At 42.2% G+C, this 24,548-nt stretch overlaps 1 protein-coding gene across 1 annotated transcript in view; it reads right to left on the bottom strand.

Annotated features, from left to right (window-relative positions):
* The window catches only part of TRAM2 (translocation associated membrane protein 2), a 67,961-nt gene that overhangs the window by 22,965 nt on the left and 20,448 nt on the right, over window positions 1–24,548 (bottom strand). Inside the window, exons 2-3 of the mRNA XM_084822662.1 lie at window positions 12,215–12,278; window positions 140–249 (exon numbers count right to left, since the gene is read on the bottom strand). Of these exons, the coding sequence (XP_084678788.1) occupies window positions 140–249; window positions 12,215–12,278 (174 nt within the window). The remainder of the gene's footprint in view (window positions 1–139; window positions 250–12,214; window positions 12,279–24,548) is intronic.

The raw sequence follows: 24,548 nt of genomic DNA, 5'->3' as shown, positions 1-24,548 counted from the left end.
TGAAACGAAGCCTAACTATTTTTTACAACTGCATTCAGCTTCTAAAAAATGGGACTAAGAGCACTTTCCTGACTTCCCGGGGGCATTATGACTAGATAAATGCAGGTGTTTGGCAGCTTGTATGAAAAGCAGGACTTACATCCAAGGCATATTCCTGCACCACAGCATGCAGAATTATTGCTATGAAGATGTAGAAGAGGATTGTGACCAAATCCTTCAGCCCGTAGTGATAAAGAACAATTTCACCATCTAAAGAAAAGAAACAGGGTAGGGAAGAAGATAATAACATCAAAAAGCTAAGCTGAGAAGCCATTAAGGCATGGAGCTTTTCAGGGCACCAGGTAAGAGACAGGGCTGGAACAACAATGAATTAGCTTAACATTGGCAAGAGGCAGAAAACAGACCACAGTGAGCATTAAAGTACTGAATTTAGCTAGAATGCAGGGCAAGTATGGCCAGGTTGAATGCACAGAGGTTTACATCTTGTTCCCACCCATTGCCAGCAGTGGTATTCCACTGAGGGACTATTTACAGAATCTGTTATTCTGGGATAAGAATTTGAACTCACTTCATCACCTGATTTATTTACAAGTTCTTAGTAGTGGTTGTAGTTTGTCAATCAGAGGTTGAAGTAGTTCAGAGGACCAATAACCTTTGGCAGTAACGAGGATCCTCAATTCACATTGCTGGTTCTGGGTGGTTTGTTAACCACCCCAACCAACCACCCTTGCCAGGTTTGGACATCACAACAAGCTGCACCATCGAGGGGTAATTATGTAAATCTGGCTGGCATGCAACTGGTACACACAGGGTGGCTAACAAGCCACTGTGGCTTATTAACCACCCTTGTATTGGATGAACCAGGTTGAATATTCACAATGGTGGCCAGCACACACTGCAAGCCACCATGACTTATTTAAGCCATGCTGCTGGCCGCTAATCCTGTGGCCCAAACAGGGCTGTACCATCTCTATGGAAAAAGAAACAGACAACCTCAGTCCCTAGGGCTGTTAGTCTCTTTGCATCATCACCCAATCCATTTGAATATGAGGCTCACGCTGATGAGTGAGTCAGATTTAAAGCATTTTAGGTTGGATACAAGCCTCAAAAAAAAAAAAAAAAAGAGCTGTGATTTGGTGCATGTGCCAAAGAACCCAGGAGCAAGGCAGACAGAGTGAAAACATAAAGAAATTGGTGTTGTACCAAGTGTTAATTAGCATGGGCATTTCAACAGCTCCAAAATGCTTCCATACCTGCCTAGGGGGTACTCCATTCCTCAGACTTTTATAATCACCCAGACAGACAACATAAGAGTATAAAAACATAAGAGCCATGTTGGATCAGACCAAGGTCCATCTAGTCTAGCATTCTGTTCACAAAGTGGCCAACCAGCTGCCTATGGGAAATCCACAAGCAGGACATGAGTGCAACAGCACCCTCCCACCCACGTTCCCCAGCAACTGGTGTACATAAGTATAGTGCCTCTGATACTGGAGGTAGCATATAAACATTAGGACTAGCAGCCTTATCCTCCATGAATTTGTCCAACCCCCTTTTAAAGCCATCCAAATTGGTGGCCATTACTACATCTTGTGGAAGTGAATGCCATAGTAACTATGTGCTGTGTGAAGTACTTCTTTTTATCTGTCCTAAAACTCCCATCAGTTGCCTCCATGGGATGACTCGGTGTTCCAGTATTATGAGGGAGGAAGAAAAATGCCTTCCTATCCACTTTCTCCACACCATGCATAATTCTGTATACCTCTATCATGTCTCCCTTCACCTTTTTTCTAAGCTAATCAGTCCCAGCTCTTGTAACCTTTCCTCATAGGGGAGTTGCTCCAGTCCTTTGTCATTTTAGTTGCCCTTTTCTGCACTTTTTCCCACTCTACAATAGCCTTTTTTACGTGCAGTGACCTGAACTGTTTACAGTATTCCAAGTGTGGTCACACCATAGCATGAGGACAGTAGAATAGTGGCAGTTTTACTTTTGATTCCTTTCCTAATTATGCCTAACATGGAATTTGCCTTTTTCACAGCACTGCACACTGGGTTGACATTTTCATGGAGCTGTCCACTACAGCCCCAAGACCTCTTTCTTGGTCAACCACTACTAGCTCAGATCCCATCAGCTTATACTTGAAGTTGGGATTTTTTTGCTTCACTTTATACTTGCTTCCACTTGCTTCCACTGAACCGCATTTGCCATTTTGATGCCCATTCTCCCAGTTTGAAGAGATCTTTTGGAGCTCTTCACTTCTTTTTGTTTTAATCACTTGGAATAATTTCTGTGCCATCTCATTGCTTGGTCACCTTACTGTTCATTCCTAATTCCAGATCATTTATGAATAAGGCTGAAAAGCATTGGGCTCAATACAGATCCCTTTGGGACCCCACTGTTTACATCCTCCATTGAGAGAATTTACCATTTATTCCTACTCTCTGCTTTCTGTTCTTTAACCAGTTACTGATCTGTTAGAGACCTCTCTTATTCCATGACTGCAAAATTCACTCAAGAGTCTTTGGTAAGGGACTCTGTCAAAAGCCCTTTGGAAATCTAAGTAAATAATGTCTACCAGATCAGCCCTGATCACATGCTCTCAAAGAACTCTGGACAGTGAGACAGGACTTATCTTTGCAGAAGCCACGTTAATTCTTTTTTAGCAGGGCTTGTCCTTCTATATGCTTACTAATTTTATCTTTAATAATGCTTTCAACGAATTTACTCAAAACAGATGTTAAGCTAACTGGCCTGTAATTTCCCAGATCCCCCATGGATCCCTTTTAAAAACTGGCGTTACAATGGCCATCTTCCACAACTGTGTCCTTTTTGTGGACATAATTCCCTTATAAGTCCACGTCAGCTATGTTTCGAGAAACATCAATAAAAATAGTTCAGAAGTGGTATCTCACCCCTTTGAAGATTTCTTATATGTCTATGAATAGTTCTTCTAAGTGTTGGGGATGTGATGTGGTCGGGTCTTTCCACCATATGTAGTGGGATTGTAAGAGGGTCTCAGATTTTGGGGACCAAATTTTCTTGGAAATCTCACACATAATAGGAACAACTATATCCAAATCTCCAGAACTAGTGCTTTTAAACTTATTCCATGGACAGTATAGATTTCTATCACGTAAGAAACTGGTGGGATATCTTTTAATAGCAGCACAAGTGCTTATTGCCAGATACTGGAAATATCTACAAGGAATTTCAAAAGCTAAGTGGTATAACAAGGTAGGGGAAGTAGCATTAATAGAAAAATTGACTCAAAAGTTATGCATAGCAAAAGGACAAAATAAAATAGACAGTTTTGCTGCCAAGTATTGGCCTTTTATTGCATATATGAATAAAGACAGTACTACACATTCAGTCCCCAAAGCCTTTAGCAATATTTGGTTTGCATACGGCATAAACCTCCCTCAAATATAACTTTCATATTTATTTTAATATTTGTAATCCCCCCCAAAACCCCTCCCACTTATTTTTCATGGGTATGTATTGCAATAATTGCAAAAATTTCGGCTTAAATTGAAGAACGTAGGGAAAACCACTAAACCATTCAGGTATGACCTAAATCATATCCCTTACAGTGGAGGTGAGCAATAGATTTCAGGGATTAGACCTGATAGACAGAGTGCCTGAGGAACTATAGACGGAGGTCTGTAACATTGTTCAGGAGGCAGCAACGAAATCCATCCCAAAGAAAAAGAAATGCAAGAAAGCACAGTGGCTGTCTGATGAGGCTTTACAAGTAGCTGAGGAAAGAAGGGAAGCGAAAAGCAAGGGAGAAAGGGGAAGATATACCCAACTGAATGCAGAGTTCCAGAGAATAGCAAGGAGAGACAAGAAGGCCTTCTTAAATGAACAATGCAAAGAAATCGAGGAAAACAACAGAATGGGAAAGACTAGAGATCTCTTCAAGAAAATTGGAGATCTCAAGGGAACGTTTTGTGCAAAGACGGGCATGATAAAGGACAATGAAGGCAGGGACCTAACAGAAGCAGATGAGATTAAGAAGAGGTGGAAAGAATACACAGAAGAACTATACAGGAAAGATCTTCATGTCCCTGATAGCCATGATAGTGCGGTCACTGAACTTGAGCCAGACATCCTCGAGAGTGAAGTCAAGTGGGCCTTAGGAAGCATTAGTAACAACAAAGCTAGCGGAGATGACAGTATTCCAGCTGAGCTATTTAAAATCCTAAAAGATGATGCTGTTAAAGTGCTGCATTCAATATGCCAACAAATTTGGAACACTCAACAATGGCCGCAAGACTGGAAAAGGTCAGTTTACATTCCAATTCCAAAGAAGGGCAATGCCAAAGAGTGTTCAAACTACCATACAATTGCGCTCATTTCACATGCCAGCAAGGTTATGCTCAAAATCCTACAAGCTAGGCTTCAGCAGTATGCGAATCGAGAACTACCGGAAGTACAAGCTGGGTTTCGAAGAGGCAGGGGAACTAGAGATCAAATCGCCAACATTCACTGGATCATGGAGAAAGCAAGAGAATTCCAGAGAAGTGTCTACTTCTGCTTCATTGACTACGCTAAAGCCTTTGATTGTGTGGATCACAACAAACTGTGGCAAATTCTTAAAGTGATGGGAGTACCAGACCACCTGACCTGTCTCCTGAGAAACCTGTACGAGGGTCAAGAAGCAACAGTAAGAACTGGACATGGAACAACCGATTGGTTCAAAATTGGGAAAGGAGTACAACAAGGCTGCATATTGTCACCCTGCTTATTTAATTTATATGCAGAGTACATCATGAGAAACGCCAGGTTGGATGAATCACAGGTCGGAATTAAGATTGCTGGGAGACTTATCAACAACCTCTGATATGCAGACGATACCACCCTAATGGCAGAAAGCGAAGAGGATCTCAAGAGCCTCTTGTTGAGGGTGAAAAAGGAGAGTGCAAAAGCTGGTTTGAAACTCAGCATTAAAAAAACTAAGATCATGGCATCTGGCCCCATCACTTCCTGGCATATAGAAGGGGAAGAAATGGAAGCAGTGACAGATTTTACTTTCTTGGGCTCCAAGATCACAGCAGACGGTGACTGTAGCCATGAAATTAAAAGACGCTTGCTCCTTGGGAGGAAAGCTATGGCAAACCTAGACAGCATAGTAAGAAGCAGAGACATCACCTTGCTGACAAAGGTCCCTATAATCAAAGCTATGGTTTTCCCAGTAGTAATGTATGGCTATGAGAGCTGGACTATAAGGAAGGCTGAGCGCCAAAGAATTGATGCTTTCGAACTGTGTTGCTGGAGAAGACTCTTACGAGTCCCCTGGACTGCAAGGAGGTCAACTCAGTCAATCCTAAAGGAAATCAACCCTGACTGCTCATTGGAAGGACAGATACTGAAGCTGAAGCTGAAATATTTTGGCCACCTAATGCGAAGAGAAAACTCTCTGGAAAAGACCCTGATGCTGGGAAAGACTGAAGGCAAAAGGAGAAGGGGACGGCAGAGGATGAGATGGCTAGATAGCATCACCGATGCAATGAATATGAACTTGAGCACGCTCTGGGAGAGAGTGCAGGACAGGAAGGCCTGGCGTGCTATGGTCCATGGGGTCACGAAGAGTCGGACACGACTGAACGACTGAACAACAATTGCAATAAGATTCCATATGTTGTTTGAATTATTGTGGATTTTTTCTTTTCCCCCTTCTTTTCTCTTTCCTTTCTTTTTTAATTATTAGTCTCATTTTATATGATGATTTTAGTTGACTACTATTTATGATGCTTAAATAACATATTTTTTTTAAAAAACAAACAAATAAACAAAAACAATGGTCATTTTCCAGTCCTCTGGTACAGAGGCTGATCATAGGGACATGTTACCTATTTTTGTTAGAACAGCAGCAACTTCACATTTGAGTTCTTTAAGAACTCTAGGATGGATACCATCTGGGCTGGTGATTTATTAGCTTTCAATTTATCCATAAGGTTGAGAACATCATCTTTTGTCACCACTATTTGCCTCAGTTCCTCAGACTGAAAACACTGGATCAGGCACAGGTATCTGTCCTATATCTTCTGCAGTGAAGACAGATGAAAAGAATTCATTCAGTGTCTCTGCAATCTCCTTATCCTCCTTGAGAACTCCTTTAACTCTATTCTCATCCAATGGTACAATTGCCTCTCTAGCTGGTTTCCTGCTTTTGATATATTTAAAGAATTCTTTATCACTGACCTTGATGTTGCTAGTGATATACTTTATTGCATCTCTTATTCTCTTCTTGTACCTCCTTTGTGCAAACTTGTGCTCCCTTTTGTTCTCATTTGGACAAGACTTCCATTTTCTGAAGGAAGCTCTCTTTTCTCTAATAGCTCCCTTGACACTGCTTGTTAATCATGCCGGCGACCTCTTGGACTTGGGGCTGCCTTTCCTAACCTGCGGTATACATTCTAGCTGAGCTTCTAATATTGTGATTTTGAGTAAGCTCCAAGCATTTTGAAGGGATTTAATCCTCTTGACTCCCCCTTTCAACTTCCTTTTTACCAGTTCCTTCATTTTAGAGAAGTTTCCTCTTTTGAAGTCAAATGTGACTGTGGTGGACTTGCTTGGCAATTTTCCACTTAGGTATATATTAAATCTGATAGCACTGTGGTATATCCCAGACAAAGGTTTATTATCAGTGGCCCTAAGTGGTACATCCACTCTCTCTCCCAGGGCACAGACTTTCCATCTAAGACCCGAGGCTGATGTTAATCCATTCTCTAGGTTTATTCCAGTCCATATGTCCCATTCTTCTTCTATGCTCAACCTCACCGAAAAGACCAGAGGTACATTATTTAAAAACAATGGCAACTTTTTTTTTGCATAGTGAGCGTCCCATGTTATGTAGCACATCCACTGCATCTTATTAGATGATTGGCTCCAGAAATAGCCCATGGACTAAAATACAATGCTCATGTTTTAAGTAATATGAATGAGAGAAAGTAAGAGGCACATCGCACATTTTTCAATGAAGTGGCATTCCTATGATTTAACTTTAACATAAGAAAGTTATCTGTTCTCAGGAAATGTATGGAAACTGAAAACCAGATTACTAAGCACAACCTGTGTTTTTTCTGGAAGCAGGCATATGCGTTAATTCCTTCCAAAGTTATGCTTTAAGGTAAAGAAATGATTTGCAGGAGCAGCTGCATGGCTTAAAAGCATAACACAGGTAACAGCCGTTAGTGCTTGTACATTTTACAGTCACACTCTGGGTACTTCCAGAAGATGTTTTTAACGTGCTATCACTCTGCCTCATTCATGGAGTTTTATAGGGGATCCAGATGATGATGTGTACCACTTGTAATTCTCCTTTTTTTCTTTCCACAAAAAAACCTAGGGGTAGGTTCACCTCAACTTCTGGTTGCTCCATCTCAAAAGGAATATAGCAGCACTGGCAAAGGTGGAGAAAAGAGCAGTCAAAATGTTCAGGGGGCTGCAGCACCTGTCTTACAAGAAAAGGCTAAAGGAATGAGGACTTTTTAGTTTATGAAAAGATGACTGAGACATGATAGAGGTTTATAAAATTATGCATGACATGAGGAAATAAGTTTTTCTCCCCCTCTCCTTTTATTAGAATTCATGAACAGCCAATAACATTGGCAGTAGATTTGGGACAAACAAAATAAATACAGAACTTATTGCAAGAAGTTGCAATGATAGCTGAGACTGCTTTAAATGGGGATAAGACAAATTCATGGAGGAGAGGTCTATCAAAGGCTGTTAGTTGCAGCAGCTATATGCAGCCTCCATCTTCAGACGTAGTACACCACTGCAGCAGCATAGTAGTTGCTGGAGGGTGGACTATTGTCTTTATGCCATGCTGCTGGCCTCCCAGAAGCATCAGGATGCTGGGTTAGATGGACCTTTGGAAAGTGTCTGCTCCCTGGCCTTGCCTGTTGCTGCTGGACCTGTTTCAGCTGCTGCTCTTGGAAGATTCCATGGTGACCCACAGGAGAGAATAGCCTCTCCCCTGATGTGTGCTACTTAGCATCCAATACAGGGGAGCACCAGATGTTTTAGTCCCACTGGGGGGGGGTGGAGGCGGTTGGGGCACCTCTGCAGCAGGGCAGCCCAAAACTTCTCTCTCTTCCTAGTGGCAGGAAGGGGGCTAATGAAGGCTCTGGGGGTGATGATGATGGAAAATGTCCACTCCCCAAACTTTACATGAATGTTGACTGACTGTCGAGGAGAAAAAACAGAAAACTAGGGAGGGAGAGTGGAATGGAATTTCCTGAGAGAAGTCATGGCTGGCACCCTAAACATGAGCATTGCATATTGCAACATTTTCTTACAGGTTCTACTTGTGTTCACAGATTTCTTCATGACCCTGGGGACAAACAGCTGGAACAAGGTGAGGGCTAATGTGGTGGAATAGCTACAGTGTTGGCTTACAAGATGAGAAACTCAGGTTCAGCTCCCTGCTCAGCCACAAAGGTTGCCATGGTCTCTCAGCCAAAGTTGCTACCTCTTACCCTGGACACTGAACAGTGCCCTTGAAAACTCCAAGTGAAGCAGGAGAAAAGGCAATCATGGCTCTCAATGCTCCAGAGGTCTACCCTACCATATCTGCTGAAGCAAGCAGCTCTACAGATGTGCCATACAGCAGGTGACAGAACTTCAGAAGAACTCCCTTTTCTTCAACTTCAACCAGAGATTTAAAGGATAGTGTCTGGTGTGGCAATCCTACTCTCAGCCAGGATATCTGAGAGACAGCCTTGTCTTGTATGAAGCTGCTTGGGACCTATGCTCTATACCTGGGGTGACCTGTGTCACACCTCCTAGAGAGGTGAGGTTGGTGGGGACCCAAGACAGGGCCTTCCGCATAGCAGCAACCAGTTACAGAAATCTCTTGGCAGGGAGGTTAGGTTGGCTCCCACTATAGGACTTTAAAAAAGGTAAAGGTGTCCCCAACCAGTCGTGTCCGACTCTAGGGTGTGGTGCTCATCTCCATTTCTAAGCCGAAGAGCCAGCGCTGTCAGAAGACGCTTCCATGGTCATGTGGCCGGCATGACTAAACACTGAGGTGCACGGAACACTGTTACCTTTCCCGCCGAAGTGGTACCTATTTATCTACTTGCAATTTCTTGCTTTCAAATTGCTAGGTTGGCAGAAGCTGGGACTGAAGACGGGAGCTCACTCTGTCACGCAGCACTCGGGTCTCAAACTGCTGTCCTGCCGACCTTCTGGTCTGCAGTTCAGCGTCTTAACCACTAAGCCACCCACGGCCCCTGGCTATAGGACTTTAGAGGCTGGTAAAAACTATACCGTTCTGCTGAGCTTTTATTGATTAAAGCCGCTCTTTCATTTTTAGAAGGTTCCATTTTTTTGCACGTTAATGGTTTTGTTTGAAATTGTTGTATTTTACGGTGGTTATGATTTTATTGTGAATTGCCTTGAGCACTCACTGGCCACATTCACACATTCTAAAGAATTCTGGCTTATTGTGAATAAGCCAGAGTGCCTGATTTTCTTTCGAATGCAACTTGAAAAGGATCTGACTGACAACCAAGTAGTCTTGTCGAGAGACAGCATTTAATCCTTTCTTCATGCTATCATTTCCCCGTTCCAAACATGAATTTTAAACCCTACAAGAAAAGGTGTTAGTGAGGGGTGACCAATCTGGTGTGGAAAGATTACGGGCTAAAACAAGCCTTCCCCAACCTGGATCCCTCCAAATGTTTTGGCTTACAACTCCCTGGCTGGGCTGATGGGAGCTGTAGGCCAAAACATCTGGAGGGACCCAGGTTGGGCTAAAGTAAGGTTTAGTGTATCCCTACACACATCCTGCTTCTTTGCTGTTAATCACACCCACCCAGAGCTGCTTTGGACTCTAGTAAGTGCATACTGTGTGATCTAGCCTCTCAACACATGATAAACCAGGTACACTCGCTGCTCTAACAATCTTAGAAAGGTTGGGAAAACATCTAATAAACAAATAAACTACACATGTTAAAGCTAGATGGATTTAAAGGTGTTTTCTTTGGGATGACATGACAATAAAAGGGCAGGGAAGGTTCTCTGAAGGGTGGAGGAGATCCCTCACTTGTTCAGGACAAAAATTAAACACCTAGCCTGCTGTAGAATTTGTGTAATCAAGGCTGGAGGGTAAATGAGGGCATCAGCTGAGCTTCTTTTCTATTTTAACTCATTCCCAAGATGGAGGACTTTTAATAATTGTTTGTATTAAATATTTCAGGAGCAACTATTTGGGAAGAAACAGATAAAGTTGATCTCCTGGTTCATATGTAGTGGCTAACTCTGGGTTGTTTAACCCTAAACAACCCAGAGTGGTGGATCTGGATGTTACAACAATCCAGGAATCCTGGGCTGTTTAGGAAAGCAGATGCAGGCAGGAACCAGCCCTCCCGCTTGCTCCTGTGCACTCACAAACAACCCATGGTTTGTTAACCATGGACTGTTTGATCATGTGAACCAGGTCAATGGGATGAATAACACAATAATCAACAGGAAGCCTGACTGCTGTACATAAACCTTGTTGTTCAGTCACTAAGTCGTGTCCGACTCTTTGTGACCCCATGAACCATAGCACGCCAGGCCTCCTGTCCTGCGCTCTCTCCCGGAGCATGCTCAAGTTCATATTCATTGCATCGGTGATGCTATCAGCCATCTTATCCTCTGCCGTCCCCTTCTCCTTCTGCCTCCAATTTTTCCCAGCATCAGGGTCTTTTCCAGTGAATTTTCTCTTTACATTAGGTGGCCAAAATATTTGAGTTTCAGCTTCAGTATGTGTCCTTCCAATGAGCACTCAGGGTTGATTTCCTTTAGGATTGACTGATTTGACCTCCTTGCAGTCCAGGGGACTCGTAAGAGTCTTCTCCAGCACCACAGTTCGAAAGCATCAATTCTTCGGAACTCAGCCTTCCTTATAGTCCAGCTCTCACAGTCATACGTTACTACTGGGAAAACCATAGCTTTGATTAGATGGACCTTTGTCGGCAAGGTGATGTCTCTGCTTCTTAATATGCTGTGTAGGTTTGCCATAGCTTTCCTCCCAAGGAGCAAGCATCTTTTAATTTCATGGCTACAGTCACCGTCTGCAGTGATCTTGGAGCCCAAGAAAGTAAAATCTGTCACTGCTTCCATTTCTTCCCCTTCTATATGCCAGGAAGTGATGGGGCCAGGTGCCATGATTTTAGTTTTCTTAATGTTGAGTTTCAAACTAGCTTTTGCACTCTCCACTTTCACCCTCAACAAGAGGCTCTTTAGATCCTCTTCGCTTTCTGCCATTAGGGTGGTATCATCTGCGTATCTGGGGTTGTTGATAATTCTCCCGGCAATCTTAATTCTGACCTGTGATTCATCCAACCCGGCATTTCTCATGATGTACTCTGCATATAAATTAAATAAGCAGGGCGACAATATACAGCATTGTTGTACTCCTTTCCCAATTTTGAACCAATCGGTTGTTCCATGTCCAGTTCTTACTTTTGCTTTTTGACCCTCATCCAGGTTTCTCAGGAGACAGGTAAGGTGGTCTGGTACTCCTATCTCTTTAAGAATTTGCCACAGTTTGTTGTGATCCACACAATCAAAGGCTTTAGCGTAGTCAATGAAGCAGAAATAGATGTTTTTCTGGAATTCTCTTGCTTTCTCCATGATCCAACGAAAGTTGGCGATTTTATCTCTAGTTCTTCTGCCTCTTCAAAACCCCGCTTGTTCTTCCGGTAGTTCTCGGTTCACATGCTGCTGAAGCCTAGCTTGTAGGATTTTGAGAATAACCTTGCTGGCATGTGAAATGAGCGCAATTGTGCGGTAGTTAATGAAAAATCCAGGAGTCTTAGTTTGTAGGTCACCAAGCAGAGGTTTATAATATAGGGACATCATGACAACCCACATGTTTTTAAACCCTGGGCTGTTGTGAGCAAGTGGGCATGCTGGTGCACCCTGGTCGCTCCTGCTTGGACCAGCTAAACAACCCAGGGACATTCTGTCCCTAAGTTGTTTAGCATTGTGTGTGAACCAGGAACTCTGACTTGGGAAGGGAGAGACAACCAAGAGTAGGAATCCAGGGTTTAACTCTGGTTCCCAACCCTAGGGTGTGTCTCTCCTGACAACTCAAGAGTTCCTAGTTTGCACACAATACTGAACAACCAAGGCATGGAGCTGCAAGAGAAAGCAACCAGATTGTTGTGACATCCAAACGTAGTGTGCTCTAAGATATGCAGAGGCTCCTCTTACCTGCTGTAGGCACACTAACGTTATACTGAGGTAAGATAAACAAGAAGGCAGTCTTGGCTGTAACCTATAAAGACAAAAAAAAAAAAAATTCCTATGTTAGTTTGCTTGGAAAACCCCAAAAGGAAACACTTTTGTTATCAACATTTATTTTATTTGCCCCACCATCACCATGACAGGCAATCTAGCCTACCATTCAAACATTCTTGCAGGCAACCACCTGCTTGTTTAGCTTTCAATAGTTCATAAAAGAACTATTCTAAAAATCAAGTAGTTTAAGTTAAATTTATTTTCCTCCTCCTCCTATCACTTTATGCTGGAGGTTCTGCTACAGAGAGACCAACCACTGATACTTCCTCCCTTCAATATCCAGTTCTATTCTCATCATGTTTTGTAGAATGTTGTTCATGGTATTATTCAGGAGTTGAGGGTAGCATGTATAGCGCTAGTCCATGTATTTTCTCAGTCCTACCAAAGCTCTTTTTAACTGGAGATACCAGGTACAGAAGTGGGACTTTCTGTATGCAAGGATGTGCTCTATCAACAAGCCATGGCTGTTCCCCTGGTGTTAATCAATACAACTACATACCACTTTTGCAGTAGTTAATGCAGTGAGCACTAGTTTATTCAAAATGATACTGCATTCATCCAGCAAAGTCTTGCTGAAATGAACTGTAAGATACCAAAATGCAGGCAAAACCACAATATGACTCTTTGGTTTACATAAGGTTTTATGGTATTATCCACTGAAAGAATACACGCGCGCACACACACCCAGATCTGATTCCACCCCTCAATCCTGAGCTGATATGTAACAAATTTGAGCTGCTCCAATTCACACAACTCCAGGAAAAGCACACATCATATTACCTTGCCTTGTAAGAACTTGATTAAAGTGTGAATCACACTTTATTAGCATGTAAGACGTTTATATTACTGCTTTAATTGGTAACCTAAAGGGCCAGCAGTTAATTTACCTTCTGCATTAGCTAACTTTTAAAAAATCACAAAGACTTGATTTTGGATCATATTCTAATCATACTGTCTCATCACAGAAGAGTTTGATAAAGTTTTGTACACCATGTGAAACCTTATTAAAGCAATTTCAAAGCAGCTCCAACCCACTAAAGAACAGTGTATACAGATTAGCTACATATCCTGTACTTGCAAAAAATCAAATGAGAATGACAGATCTTCCAACATACAGGATCACTCAGTCTACTTAGTAAGGGCTGAGCTCAGAAATGCACCACAACTGCTTTGCAAATCAGCCCACTCCCTCTGGCAAGTGCAACGCAAAGTCAACTCCACCTCTCCCCCTTGTCTGGAACTCTGTCAAGAGGCAGGGCCTCATTCTGACTTTGGTCTGTACGCCCAGCACTTACCCTCATGACTTTTGATGCCTGGTAAAAACAGTTTTACTGGAGATGGAGGGGTGCACTACAGAAAAGGCCTGTTTCCCAGTCACCCCTGCCAGACTTCAGCAGGTTGAGAAACCCAGGAAAGGGCTGCACCAGATGATCCCAAAGAATGGGCAGGTTCATATGGAAGCAGGTGGTCCCAAGCCATATGGAGCTTTATAGGCTAAAACCAGTGTCTTCAATTGCATTTAGAAATGCAGAGCAAGCCAGCGGAGCTATTTCAAAACTGGTGAGATGTGAACCACATAAGCCAAGTCTATCAGCCACCTAACAGCTACATTTTGAACCAACTGGTCTTCAAGAGCAGCTCCATGTGTATCTGAAAGTAATTATGTCTGCATAACCATGCCCAGGCTACCTCTGTCCAGGAAGGGTTGCAGTTGGTGCACCTTATGCTTCTGATGCAACTTGGGCAACCAAGATAAGGGCACTTCCAAACTGCAAGCTTAATCCTGCTACCCTATGCAGAACTGGTTGAATGCTAGCTTCTTGGTCAGATGATCAACTTACCAACAGAACCTCCATCTTGTCTGGCCTGAGTTTTATTAACCCTCACACAGCCCATTAATTATATATTACTAGAGCTGAGCATGCTCTTACAAGCTAGCCCTCCCCCTTTGCTTCTGAAGGAAACCCCAAAGTACCATGCTAAGCAGGATCAAGGATTTTTGTCCGTATCTCTTTTTTAGATTGTAGCAACTGTCCTGCAACAACCCAGCCCTGAAAAAAAACAACTTCACCAGATTCCATCCAGGACCAAATTCACATTCCCCTGGTTTCAATCCTTTTGTCCCAGAGATCATCTTTCACAACAAAAAGGATGGTAGTATCTAATAATCTTGATGGGATTAGGGCCTCTCCTGGTCCAGTATTATCTAAGAAGCTGGAAACAGGACAGGCAGGGGAAAATAAAATACATCTTCCCCTTCACTCATATCTTGAGATGACCATGTCATTACCAATAATCCCACAGGAATGGAAGGGGGAAATGATAAAGAATCCTCAGTCAAGAAGAGTGCAGAAGATGACCAAGGACAGGCTCTTTATCCAAGGCTATACAAAGTCACATAACCATAGCAGTGTGTGAATCCTCCACTAAACAGAAACAGAAATGAATTTATTCCATACCAACACACTAGAAGAGAAAATAATCCCAGATGATTCAAGAAAAGGGGCTGTGCTACAGGGAAATTATACAAAACCATTTACCCACCCTCAAACAAATAATTCTATCCTTTGGCAAATTTATTCCCAGCACACCCTCAAACACAGGTGTTTATTCCAGAATGCTCATCCTTCCTCTTCCAGAGCTGTTAATCTAAGTAATGGATAAAATCCACTTCCCATTGCCTAGGGAAATGTTTCACTATAGTTAAAGTGTCTTTAAAAAAAAATTATACAGCCTGAAAATTCTATTAATTACAAAAGAGTTTGTCCAAGCAGTATGAAATTTAGCAGAGAATCTACCTGGTGAGAAATATAATCTGGCCAAATTTCAGAAAGATGTATGCCTGGATGTGTGTGTGTGTTTTTTAAGATGGTTGATGGTGAATATTTATTGTAAAGGAGTAATATTAATAATTTTAAAGTGTTTATGATGAATAATGATAGATTCACTGTAATTTATTGCTAAGATATTATTCCTTCTTATATGCATATTATGCTCTGTTGATATTTGGGGAGATTAAGCTAAATGTCTCAATTAAGTGATATTTTGTTTTCCTTTCAATGGCTCGTTTTATGTCTATATGTATCAATATTGTTATTTTCTGGAGATGATTGATGGATAATATTTATTGTAAAGGTATTGGTAATTTTAAAAATTATTTATGATTATTATTATTATGAATGAATTTGTTGTAATTTGTTGTAAATATTCTTTATGGTTTATCATAAGTAATTAGAAAATATTTTTAAAAATATTTTTAAAAATATTTTTAAAAATAAAACTTCAGCTTTGGACTACAGGTATCCCATTGTATGCATTCATTTGTCCATGCACCCTAAACTTATGTTCATTTTCTTCTTTTACTCATTTAGATTACGTAAAAAATACATTTTGTGGAGGTCTGCTTATCAGTGGCATGGGGAACATTTGTTGTGGTTTCAAAGCCCCTATTTTAAATTAGAAGTAATCTTCTGGGGAGCTGTGCAATGCATGTAGGGAGAAAAGATTATGGAATATGGCAGATGGCAGATGGAATATGGAATATGCTGGCGTGAAGCTTTGTCCCAACTGTAAACTAGCCCTGACCAAGTAGTTTTACTGAAGGTAGGGGCAATATGTAGCAGTGTGTGTGCATGTGTAAAATTAACTCTCCCTCTCCCTGATGGCTGATGTAATCCAGTCCTGCGATGAAATTCTTCCCATCCCAAGACCTTTCAGTAAGAGTGTCTGTCTCTGTACTACATCCCCACCCCAAGCCAGGCTGAAACGTTTGTTTTGAGGTAGAATCAGGGGAGCAAATAATCTCAATTTCCAAGCTAGGTTTGCTGTGCTTGTAAGAGCTGCATCATAGGCAGAAATACATAACATAATGCTTGTCTCGTCTTAGAGTACAGTGATGGAGGAAGGACTGACCTACAAAATATCTGCCTGTAGTGCAGCTGTTAGAGGCAAAAGAACCCTGTCAGACTATACAAAGAGTATCAGCCTCAATCCCAGCTAAGCAACAGGCTAGAACAGAGGACAATTCCAAAAAGATTAATGCGTCTCTGAGGATAAAAATCAAAAGGGAGGCAGATGGCAATAGAAGTCTGGGTTAAAGTGAACAGGGTGGCAAGGACATAAAGAGGAGAAATTAGTCAAGCAGAGCCAACATAAATAAGAAGCTTGTAGCTAGGAAGCATCAAGAGGAAAAAATGAAGGCAAGTATTAGCTTTCAGTTCCTCATTGGACACCCATTAAGTCAAGTATGCACTCTGTTGTCCCTCTGTCTGTAAAACTTTATTAATGTTTCAAAAAAAGGTATGTTCACTGGCTGGAAAACTAGCTCCAAAATGCTGAAATAGAACCAAGTATAGGCATTAGTCTGGTGCCCGAGTTGGAAGTCGGAAAGGCACAGGAGCCATTTAGAATTAAGAACAGGGGCTGGACTTTTAATCAAAGTTCCTTTACAAAATGGAGGAGGAGTTTGTCCTCCTGCTGTCCTCCTTCACAATGAACAGCATGCCAGACTGGAGCAGCTGGAACTGGAGCTGATGCAAAAGACTATATATATATATTGATCTTGATAGACTGGAGCACTGCGCAGAAAACAGAATGCAATTTAATAGGGATAAATGCCAAGTTCTGCCCCTAGGAAAAAGAAACCAAATGCACAGTTACAAGATGGGGAATATGTGGCTCAACAACATCACAAGCGAGAAAGATCTTGGAATTGTTGTCCATCACAAGCTGAATATGAGCCAACAATGTGATGTGGCTGCAAAAAAGGCAAATGCTATTTTGGGCTGCATTAATAGAAGCATAGCTTCCAAATTCCATGAAGTACTAGTTCCCCTCTACTCAGCACAGGTTAGGCCTCATCTGGAGTACTGTGTCCAGTTCTGGGCACCGCACTTTAAGAAGGATGCAGACAAACTGGAGAGGGTTCAGAGGAGGGCAACAAAGACAATTAGGGGAATGGAAACAAAGCCCCATGAGGAGAGACTGAAAGAACTGGGCATGTTTAGCCTTGAGAAGAGAAGACTGAGGAAAGATATGATAGCACTCTTCAAGTACTTGAAAGGTTGTCACAGAGAGGAAGGCCAGGATCTCTTCTCCATCATCCCAGAGTGCAGGACACAGAATGATGGGCTCAAGGAAGCCAGATTCCAGCTGAACATCAGGAAAAACGTCCTGACTGTGAGAGCAATATGACAATGGACCCAATTATCTAGGGAGGTAGTGGGCTCTCCCTCAGTGGGGGCATTCAAGACGAGGCTGGACAGCCATCTGTCAGGGATGCTTTGACTTGGATTCCTGCACTGAGCAGGGCGTTGGACTCGATGGTCTTATAGGCCCCTTCCAACCCTACTATTCTATGATTCTATATATATGAGTCACAAATTGGGAAAAGTTGGCACAGGCAAGAGCAAAAGAGTTCAGGAGTTTGAAGCCTACAGCAGGAATGAAGCGATCCAAAAAGCCACAAAACTTGCAACAGCTTTCTTGGATCACATCCACTTTCTGGAAATCTTAAACTAGTTGCAAGAATAAGATAGAATAAGAAATATCTGAGGCAGAATTTATCCAACATCACCAATAGACTAAATTCACACGGCAGATGGCTAAATAGGGAGAAGACATAGGGAGAGGGTGAATAGGCATCCAATCCTGCTACCTGTAGTCCCTAGTACAGACCACTGAGATAAACAAAAGCTGATCAGTAACTACTTTTACACCAATAAAATGTTATATCTTCTACACCTGGCAACAAGGTTGGTTGTATGTGTAGATCAACTGAAAGACAATTGGATTTTGTATCATCCAAGTGTCAGGGTGGAAACTGAGCCCATAGAGCCCCAGAGCAGTTCTGATTCTGAGGAAGAGCAACAACCCATGGGAGAGGAGCTCGCTCATCTCTCACAGGCACAGCAGCAGGGAGAGATTCCTCCTGCCTGCATTCCTGGGATAGATAGTGACCCTGGCAGTGAGAACGGGGGATGGGGCCTTGCTGGACGCTCGGCGCAGATGCAGGGAGTGGTGCCAGATGGAGGGCGCCGAGAGGAGGCGCTCTGCTTGCTTGGCACTAAAACAACAGTCGCGTCCCGAGGACCCAAGGGTAAGAGGGAGGACCTCTCCATAGCCCGTAAGTTCAGAGTCTTCCCGCCCTCCTCCTTCAAACGGGGACCAACTGCCTTACCTGGAGCTTAGGCTACTCTGCTATCTTTCCCCAGTGCTGTTCCTTGCTTAGTCGCTGGTGATTAGCATCTGAAAGAGTCATTAAGTTGTAAAAGGAATAAAGCCTTGGAAAGAATCCTTTTTGTCTGTGTCTTGAGTTGGCTATTGGAGGGGACTGTAAGAGGCAGCTAGGGCGCTCCTGACACCAAGCCTACCAGCATTTTCAAGCAGAGTTCCCATAAAACAGCATGCAAGCAACATTTCCCACATTTGCATCTCAATTGAGTGTGTATTGCATATCTTGTTACAGAGAACACTTGCATGATATCTCTTCTTCATGCTTGTACTGACTAGTGGACCACCTGAAGTGATAGATTTTCTCCCTCTATGTTAAGAGGGATGAGTAAAGAACCACCGGTGGAAAGAATGGCCCAGTTTGTATGTAACAAGAAGCCACCATGGGTGAATTTCTTCACAGGGCTTTTTGTCATGGTGGTGGCCACCATTCTGAATATTTTGGGCAAGCCATATCTTCTCGTTACATGTAAACCCAGTGAGGGTAGGTTGTTGGGGTGGTTGACAAGCCACCTGCAACCCTAAAACAGCCCATGGTTTCTGGGTGGCTTGTCAATCACCCAACAACCCACCCTCACAGGGTTTGCACATAACGAGAAGCTAAGATGCACCCCTGCTGTGCCTTGAATATTCAAAATCGTGGCGACCATCACAACAACAAGTCTTGCAGGGAAATTCACCTATGGTGGCTTCTCATTATGTGAGAATCAGGTCAATGAGGCTAATATAGAAGAAACCCCAACAAAATGGGAAAACCCACAATGGATGCCCGAAAGCAAAAAGTAATGGGGTAAGCAAAAGAGGTGTTTTATTTCACAAAAATGAACACTTCCAACATGTTTTGGACCATATTTAGGTCCTTTTTAATGGAAATTCAGTGTGACCAAATTTGATAATACTTGCTCTTCAAACTCCAGTCTTCTGTGCTATACCAGACCAGGGAGAAGAAGCCAAACAATACATGCACCGCCTTTTGCTTTTTAATACAGAAGAAAGCAACATCTAAAAATCATTGAACTGTGGTGAGATAAGTCAGAAAGGCAATGCACAATCGATGGAAGTAAAAATTTAGATAGTTTTCCGTGTTCAGTGCCATGCATGTGTACAAAGGAAGAAATCTAAAACTTTTATAAATCCAACTGAGCAGCAGCTAGAGATAGGAAAGCCTTGCAGGGAAAAATAGGAACATTTGGGAAACACACACTGGGCCAGTGGGCTTGAACAACCCATGGGCTGTGTGGGAGTGCCACTCCGTTTTTACTCAGCGACCCACAAGTGGCTCCTTCGTAGGCTGCTAAGCTTGTCATCCAAACCCAGAGTTCTTTAGGGGCTAAACAACCCAGTGATTAGCCCAACTACAAGCCATGGATTAACCACTGAGTTCTTTAGCCACTAAACAACCCAGCAGCCTGGGTTCAGATGACACACTCAGCGACCTACGAAGGACCCGCTTGTGGGTTGCTGGGCAAAAGCAGAATTGGCAGGTGTGCCACAGGCAGCACAGCTGCTCTCTTCTTCTCAAACACAACAGTGCACAGGCTGTTTAACCCATGAGGTGTTGTCATGTGTGAATAAGGTAATTTTTTCCCCTGAGGACTATTTTTGTTTTTTTCAAAAAACTGGAAACATTAGAAGATTTTGGAAGAAAAATTTTCTTTTAGAATGATGAATAAAATGTTAAAGTCAAGGGCTCAGTTTGCATGTCCACGGTGGGGGAAATAAGCCACCGTGGCTCATTCCCCCCACCGTGCATGGTAGTCACATGCTGGGGGATTTGCATAATTACCCTCGCCAATATGGCTTGTTGTGTCATGCAAACCCAGTGAGGGTGGCTTGTTGCCATGGTTACCAAGCCACCCCCCCCCCCGAACCCTAAAACAGCCCATGGATTCTGAGTGGCTTGTTAACTACAGCAACAAGCCACCCTTGCGGGTTTGCATGACACAACACACCATATTGGCGAGGGTAATTATCCAAATCTCCCAGGCACGCGACTTGGCACACAGCAGGGTAAATAAACCACTGCAGCTTATTTCTCTCACGGTGATTGTGCGAACCAGGTCAAGGTGTTCATACATTGCTACCCGGCCTTTATTCCCCCTTCCCCAATTATTTCTAAAAACTGTAAGAGGAAGACTTTTATGTAAGACTATATACAGCATCGGAGCACTACGAATGGAAGAGCAAGATACATTTCTGCCTCCAGGGGGCGAAAGAGAAGCAAGAAGGATTCAGTGGCTTTTTTGGTTGCAGGCTTCCTCTCTTTGACATTTGAAACAAGAAGCTTACTGGCCTGCTTGCTCAAAGGTCTTAAGAGGGCACAAAGAGCAAGTCCAAAGGTTTTGGACTCAGAAGGTGCCTGACTGAGCAGCTTGTCAATCTGCTCAAAAACCTTCAGCTTTTAGAAGTCCATGATGGTGATAAAAAATAAAGGATCAGAACAAGCAAAAACTGCTGATACTGATACCTCAGAAAATGAGACTGGTTAGGCTTTTATATAGAAAAATAGTATTGAGTCTGGGGGGGAGGTCCCTTTTTTCTCAGCTCGTTTTATGAAAATGGGTGCTCTCTGTGTCTGCTTGACACTGTGGAGGAGAGTGAGTTCAGAATAAATAAAAACTTCCATTGTTTACTATAATGTTGAGGTTTTCTTCTGTTTTTAACAAACCTTTTTCTTCTTATAAACTGGCAAACCTAAGGGATGCACGATTTCTTAGAGTTCAGCATCTTGTAGCTCCATTTGTAATGCATGTGTAACAAAAATTTAAAACATTTAAAAGTAAATTTGATTAGTAAATTTGCAATTATTGTCTGAATGAACTATACTTTTAAATTTAATACACCAAACATGATATTATGAGAAAACCAAGGTATACATAAGACATTTTATGTTCCTAAGGTAACAAAGTATCTTTAGGCTAGTAAATGATGGTAAAAAAAATCAAGTATTACTTATTTTGCTATTTCCCCCCTATTTTTTTCTCCTGGAAAAGAAAGGCAAAAAAAACTTTTCTTCCAAGACTTCAAAATTTCTGAAAATTTTACATCTCTACTGGCAACAACACATAATAATGGACTTCTCCGTGGCTTGCAGTGTGACTTCAGCATTTATTATTACTATAACAGGCAGGCTATGATCCCATTATATTGGCAGTTATTACATGCAATTAATGTCAGTGTAATATAGTTGTAATCTTGTGCGCTCCAGCAGCAGTCAGAAGCACAATAGCAGCTTCAGAAACAAGCACAAACCTAGTAACACCAGCAGATACAGAGCATTTCCGGTAACTCCGCTGCCACCTTCTAATCCAACACTGAACACAGATGACAGCCCCCCCCACCCCGCATTGGCTATACATGGAAGGCACCAATCAACACACAGCAATGCCTGAATAACCTCATGACACTACCCAACCCAACACACACATCCTTCACACACAATGTCCAGAAAGAGACCACAGATCCCTCCCCAGTGCAAACTGGGCGGGAGGTTTGCACTGGGGAGGAATGGCAACATAATCCAAGGCTTCCTGCAAAGAGGAATTTGATTTCCCTGCCAGCACAAATAAACCATCACCCTTTACCTAGCCCCTTTTGCTAGCAATGACCACAGAGGAAAGGAAGAATTGCCATTCCAGTCACAACACCCAGACAGTCCCATAGGAGGCCCGTGGATAGGAGGCATGCATGAATAACCCACAGGCTGCCCAAGAGAGAAGTCCATGTCAAACATGTGGGTAAAGTAACAAAAATACTTAGAAAACAGAAGAATTGTTAAATTTAAGTTTATGAGATAATATTTTTATGGGAACATAAGTGGAATACATTTGGAAGCAGGGCACTTTGGGTTTATTTCAGATCCCTTGGAACTACCCTTTTGACAATAAAAATGAAGAGTTTGCTGCTACTTTTGATTTCAGTTTAAAAATGTATTAAAATACTTAATGACCATCATATTGGGCTGTTGTTGTGTTGTGACTTCCTAGAAACTGCTTTTGGGGCTAGAAATACTTAGGCTTGGTAGTAGTTATAAATGAGTTTTTTCCCTTTTCTGTAAGCATTTTGTAGCAAATTTTATAGTTTTAAAAAATCTATATACTATATATGTAACACTGTCTAGAGATACATGTTGTGCATTTTATAGGAAAGACTACAGATATCTAAGATGACGTATACATTACAAATTAAGTATGATGCATTGAGGAATATCAGAAAGGCAGAACGCCACTTCTGAGTGACTAGTGATGTGGGTTTTCCAGAAAATTTTGAATTTCAAAGGCTAATTTGCATTGGGTAGGTTGTATGAGAAAAAAATTAGATGCTCCAGAGATTGATCCAATTTAGGTACCCCATGGTAATTCATTGTCCCAGTACACCACAAGTCTTTGGCCTGGAATATTTGAGGGGGGAAATAAAGCACATGTAATGTGATGTAAATGTTCTATTATATAGAAATGTTACTGGAATACTTGTAAATCTTCAAAGACAATAGTATATACTTCCCTTGTATTGTTTAATTTTAAGGGAAAAAAACAAAGGTACTGAAAACTGTTGACATAATACATTTTAGCAATACAAAGGACCAAGCATAATATGCTGACAATCACTCATCTATTTCAATAGAGTTCAACTCTCTTCCACTGAGGTTGCTGGGGCACCTTCAGTTTCACTATCAGTACTTGCTAGTTCCATTTCACACTGAGAAAACATATGTACTTCAATGACATATATCTAGTCTCACATACTTCCAAAGGATAAACACCTGGAAAATATTAATTACAACTTTGAAACTGCCAAGTTTGCCTAATATTGTATTTGCAGTTAGCATCCATTCATCGTTACTAATGAACTTATGAAATAGAACATTTGCTGTGAAAAAATAAAGCACCAGAAAATTTTCCACTTTGGATAATTTTTCATCCCATATCACTGTGAACAACTAGTCTGATGATTTATCAGCTGCCTCAATGAACCTCTGGAATTCTTTACAATCTGACTTAACTATATAAGGTGCCTGTATAATGACTTTAAACGAACACAAGTCACTGAAGAAGTCCGTATGGTCAAATGTTTGGCAAATCAAGATAGATTATAATTATTATCATATAGTTGTAATAATGTGAATTTATCAAAGGCTTAATAAATTTTACAGTAACTCTTTTGTACTTCTGTTTCTGGAAATAGATGATGTTTCCCTTTTTGTTGTTTGTGACCCTCAGTTACCACGATGAACATGGTTAATAAACCAATGGGTTGTTTCTAAGTGTGAGCAAGTGAGCTGGCTCCCACCTTGCGATACAAACTAGGAACACCCCATTTCTGGGTTGTTTGGTTCAAGGCAGAAGTGGCAAGCGGAAGGGAGGCAGCTCACTCGCTCCCACATGGCCACAGCAATTTCTGGGTTGTTTAACCCAGGAATTGGCATTATGTGCAAACCAGATCACAGTCTTCTCTACCACTGAGCAATGGGTCTGCCTTCAGCCTAGTCTCATACTGGAAATCCTTTAAAGAACACTCTCAATAACACATCCATTGGGACTGCCTAGGAGCCCTAAAGCTGCTCCAAGGGTGCAATCCTATGGTTGCTAGACAGAGGCTAGATGGCCATAGGATTTTTCATTTTCTGGTAACCGAGCTTGGAACCAGTGCTCTGAGTTCGGTTCCCAGAAAACCGACTCCCCTCCCCTGTCGTAAGAGCAGTGTGGGGCGCAGGGAAAGCCGGCATTCCTAGGGAAGCAGCATAATGCTGTCTGGCCTCCCCCCACTCCCTGCTCAGAGGCGCCTTGGCAAGACAGCCAAAATTGGCTGTCTAGCCACAAATGCAGGGCAGCCAGAGTGCAGAGAAGAATATCCCCTCTGCACTCCGTGCACCCTGCATTGGATAGTCGGTTGCCTCCAAGTTCGGATGCAGCCGATTATCCCCACAGGATTCTGCCCTAAGCCTCCCAATAAAGAACAACGATACAAGAAGGTTACTAAGGAGAGGGTCTTTTCAGTCGTGGAATGGTTGTGGAAT

Source organism: Heloderma suspectum, chromosome 1 (genome assembly GCF_057233095.1).
Source record: "Heloderma suspectum isolate Gila_16-S chromosome 1, 16-S_ref, whole genome shotgun sequence".
Lineage (NCBI taxonomy): Eukaryota > Metazoa > Chordata > Lepidosauria > Squamata > Helodermatidae > Heloderma > Heloderma suspectum.
The sequence above is the reverse complement of the archived record's forward strand: the minus strand, read 5'-3'. Positions and strand labels throughout refer to the sequence as shown.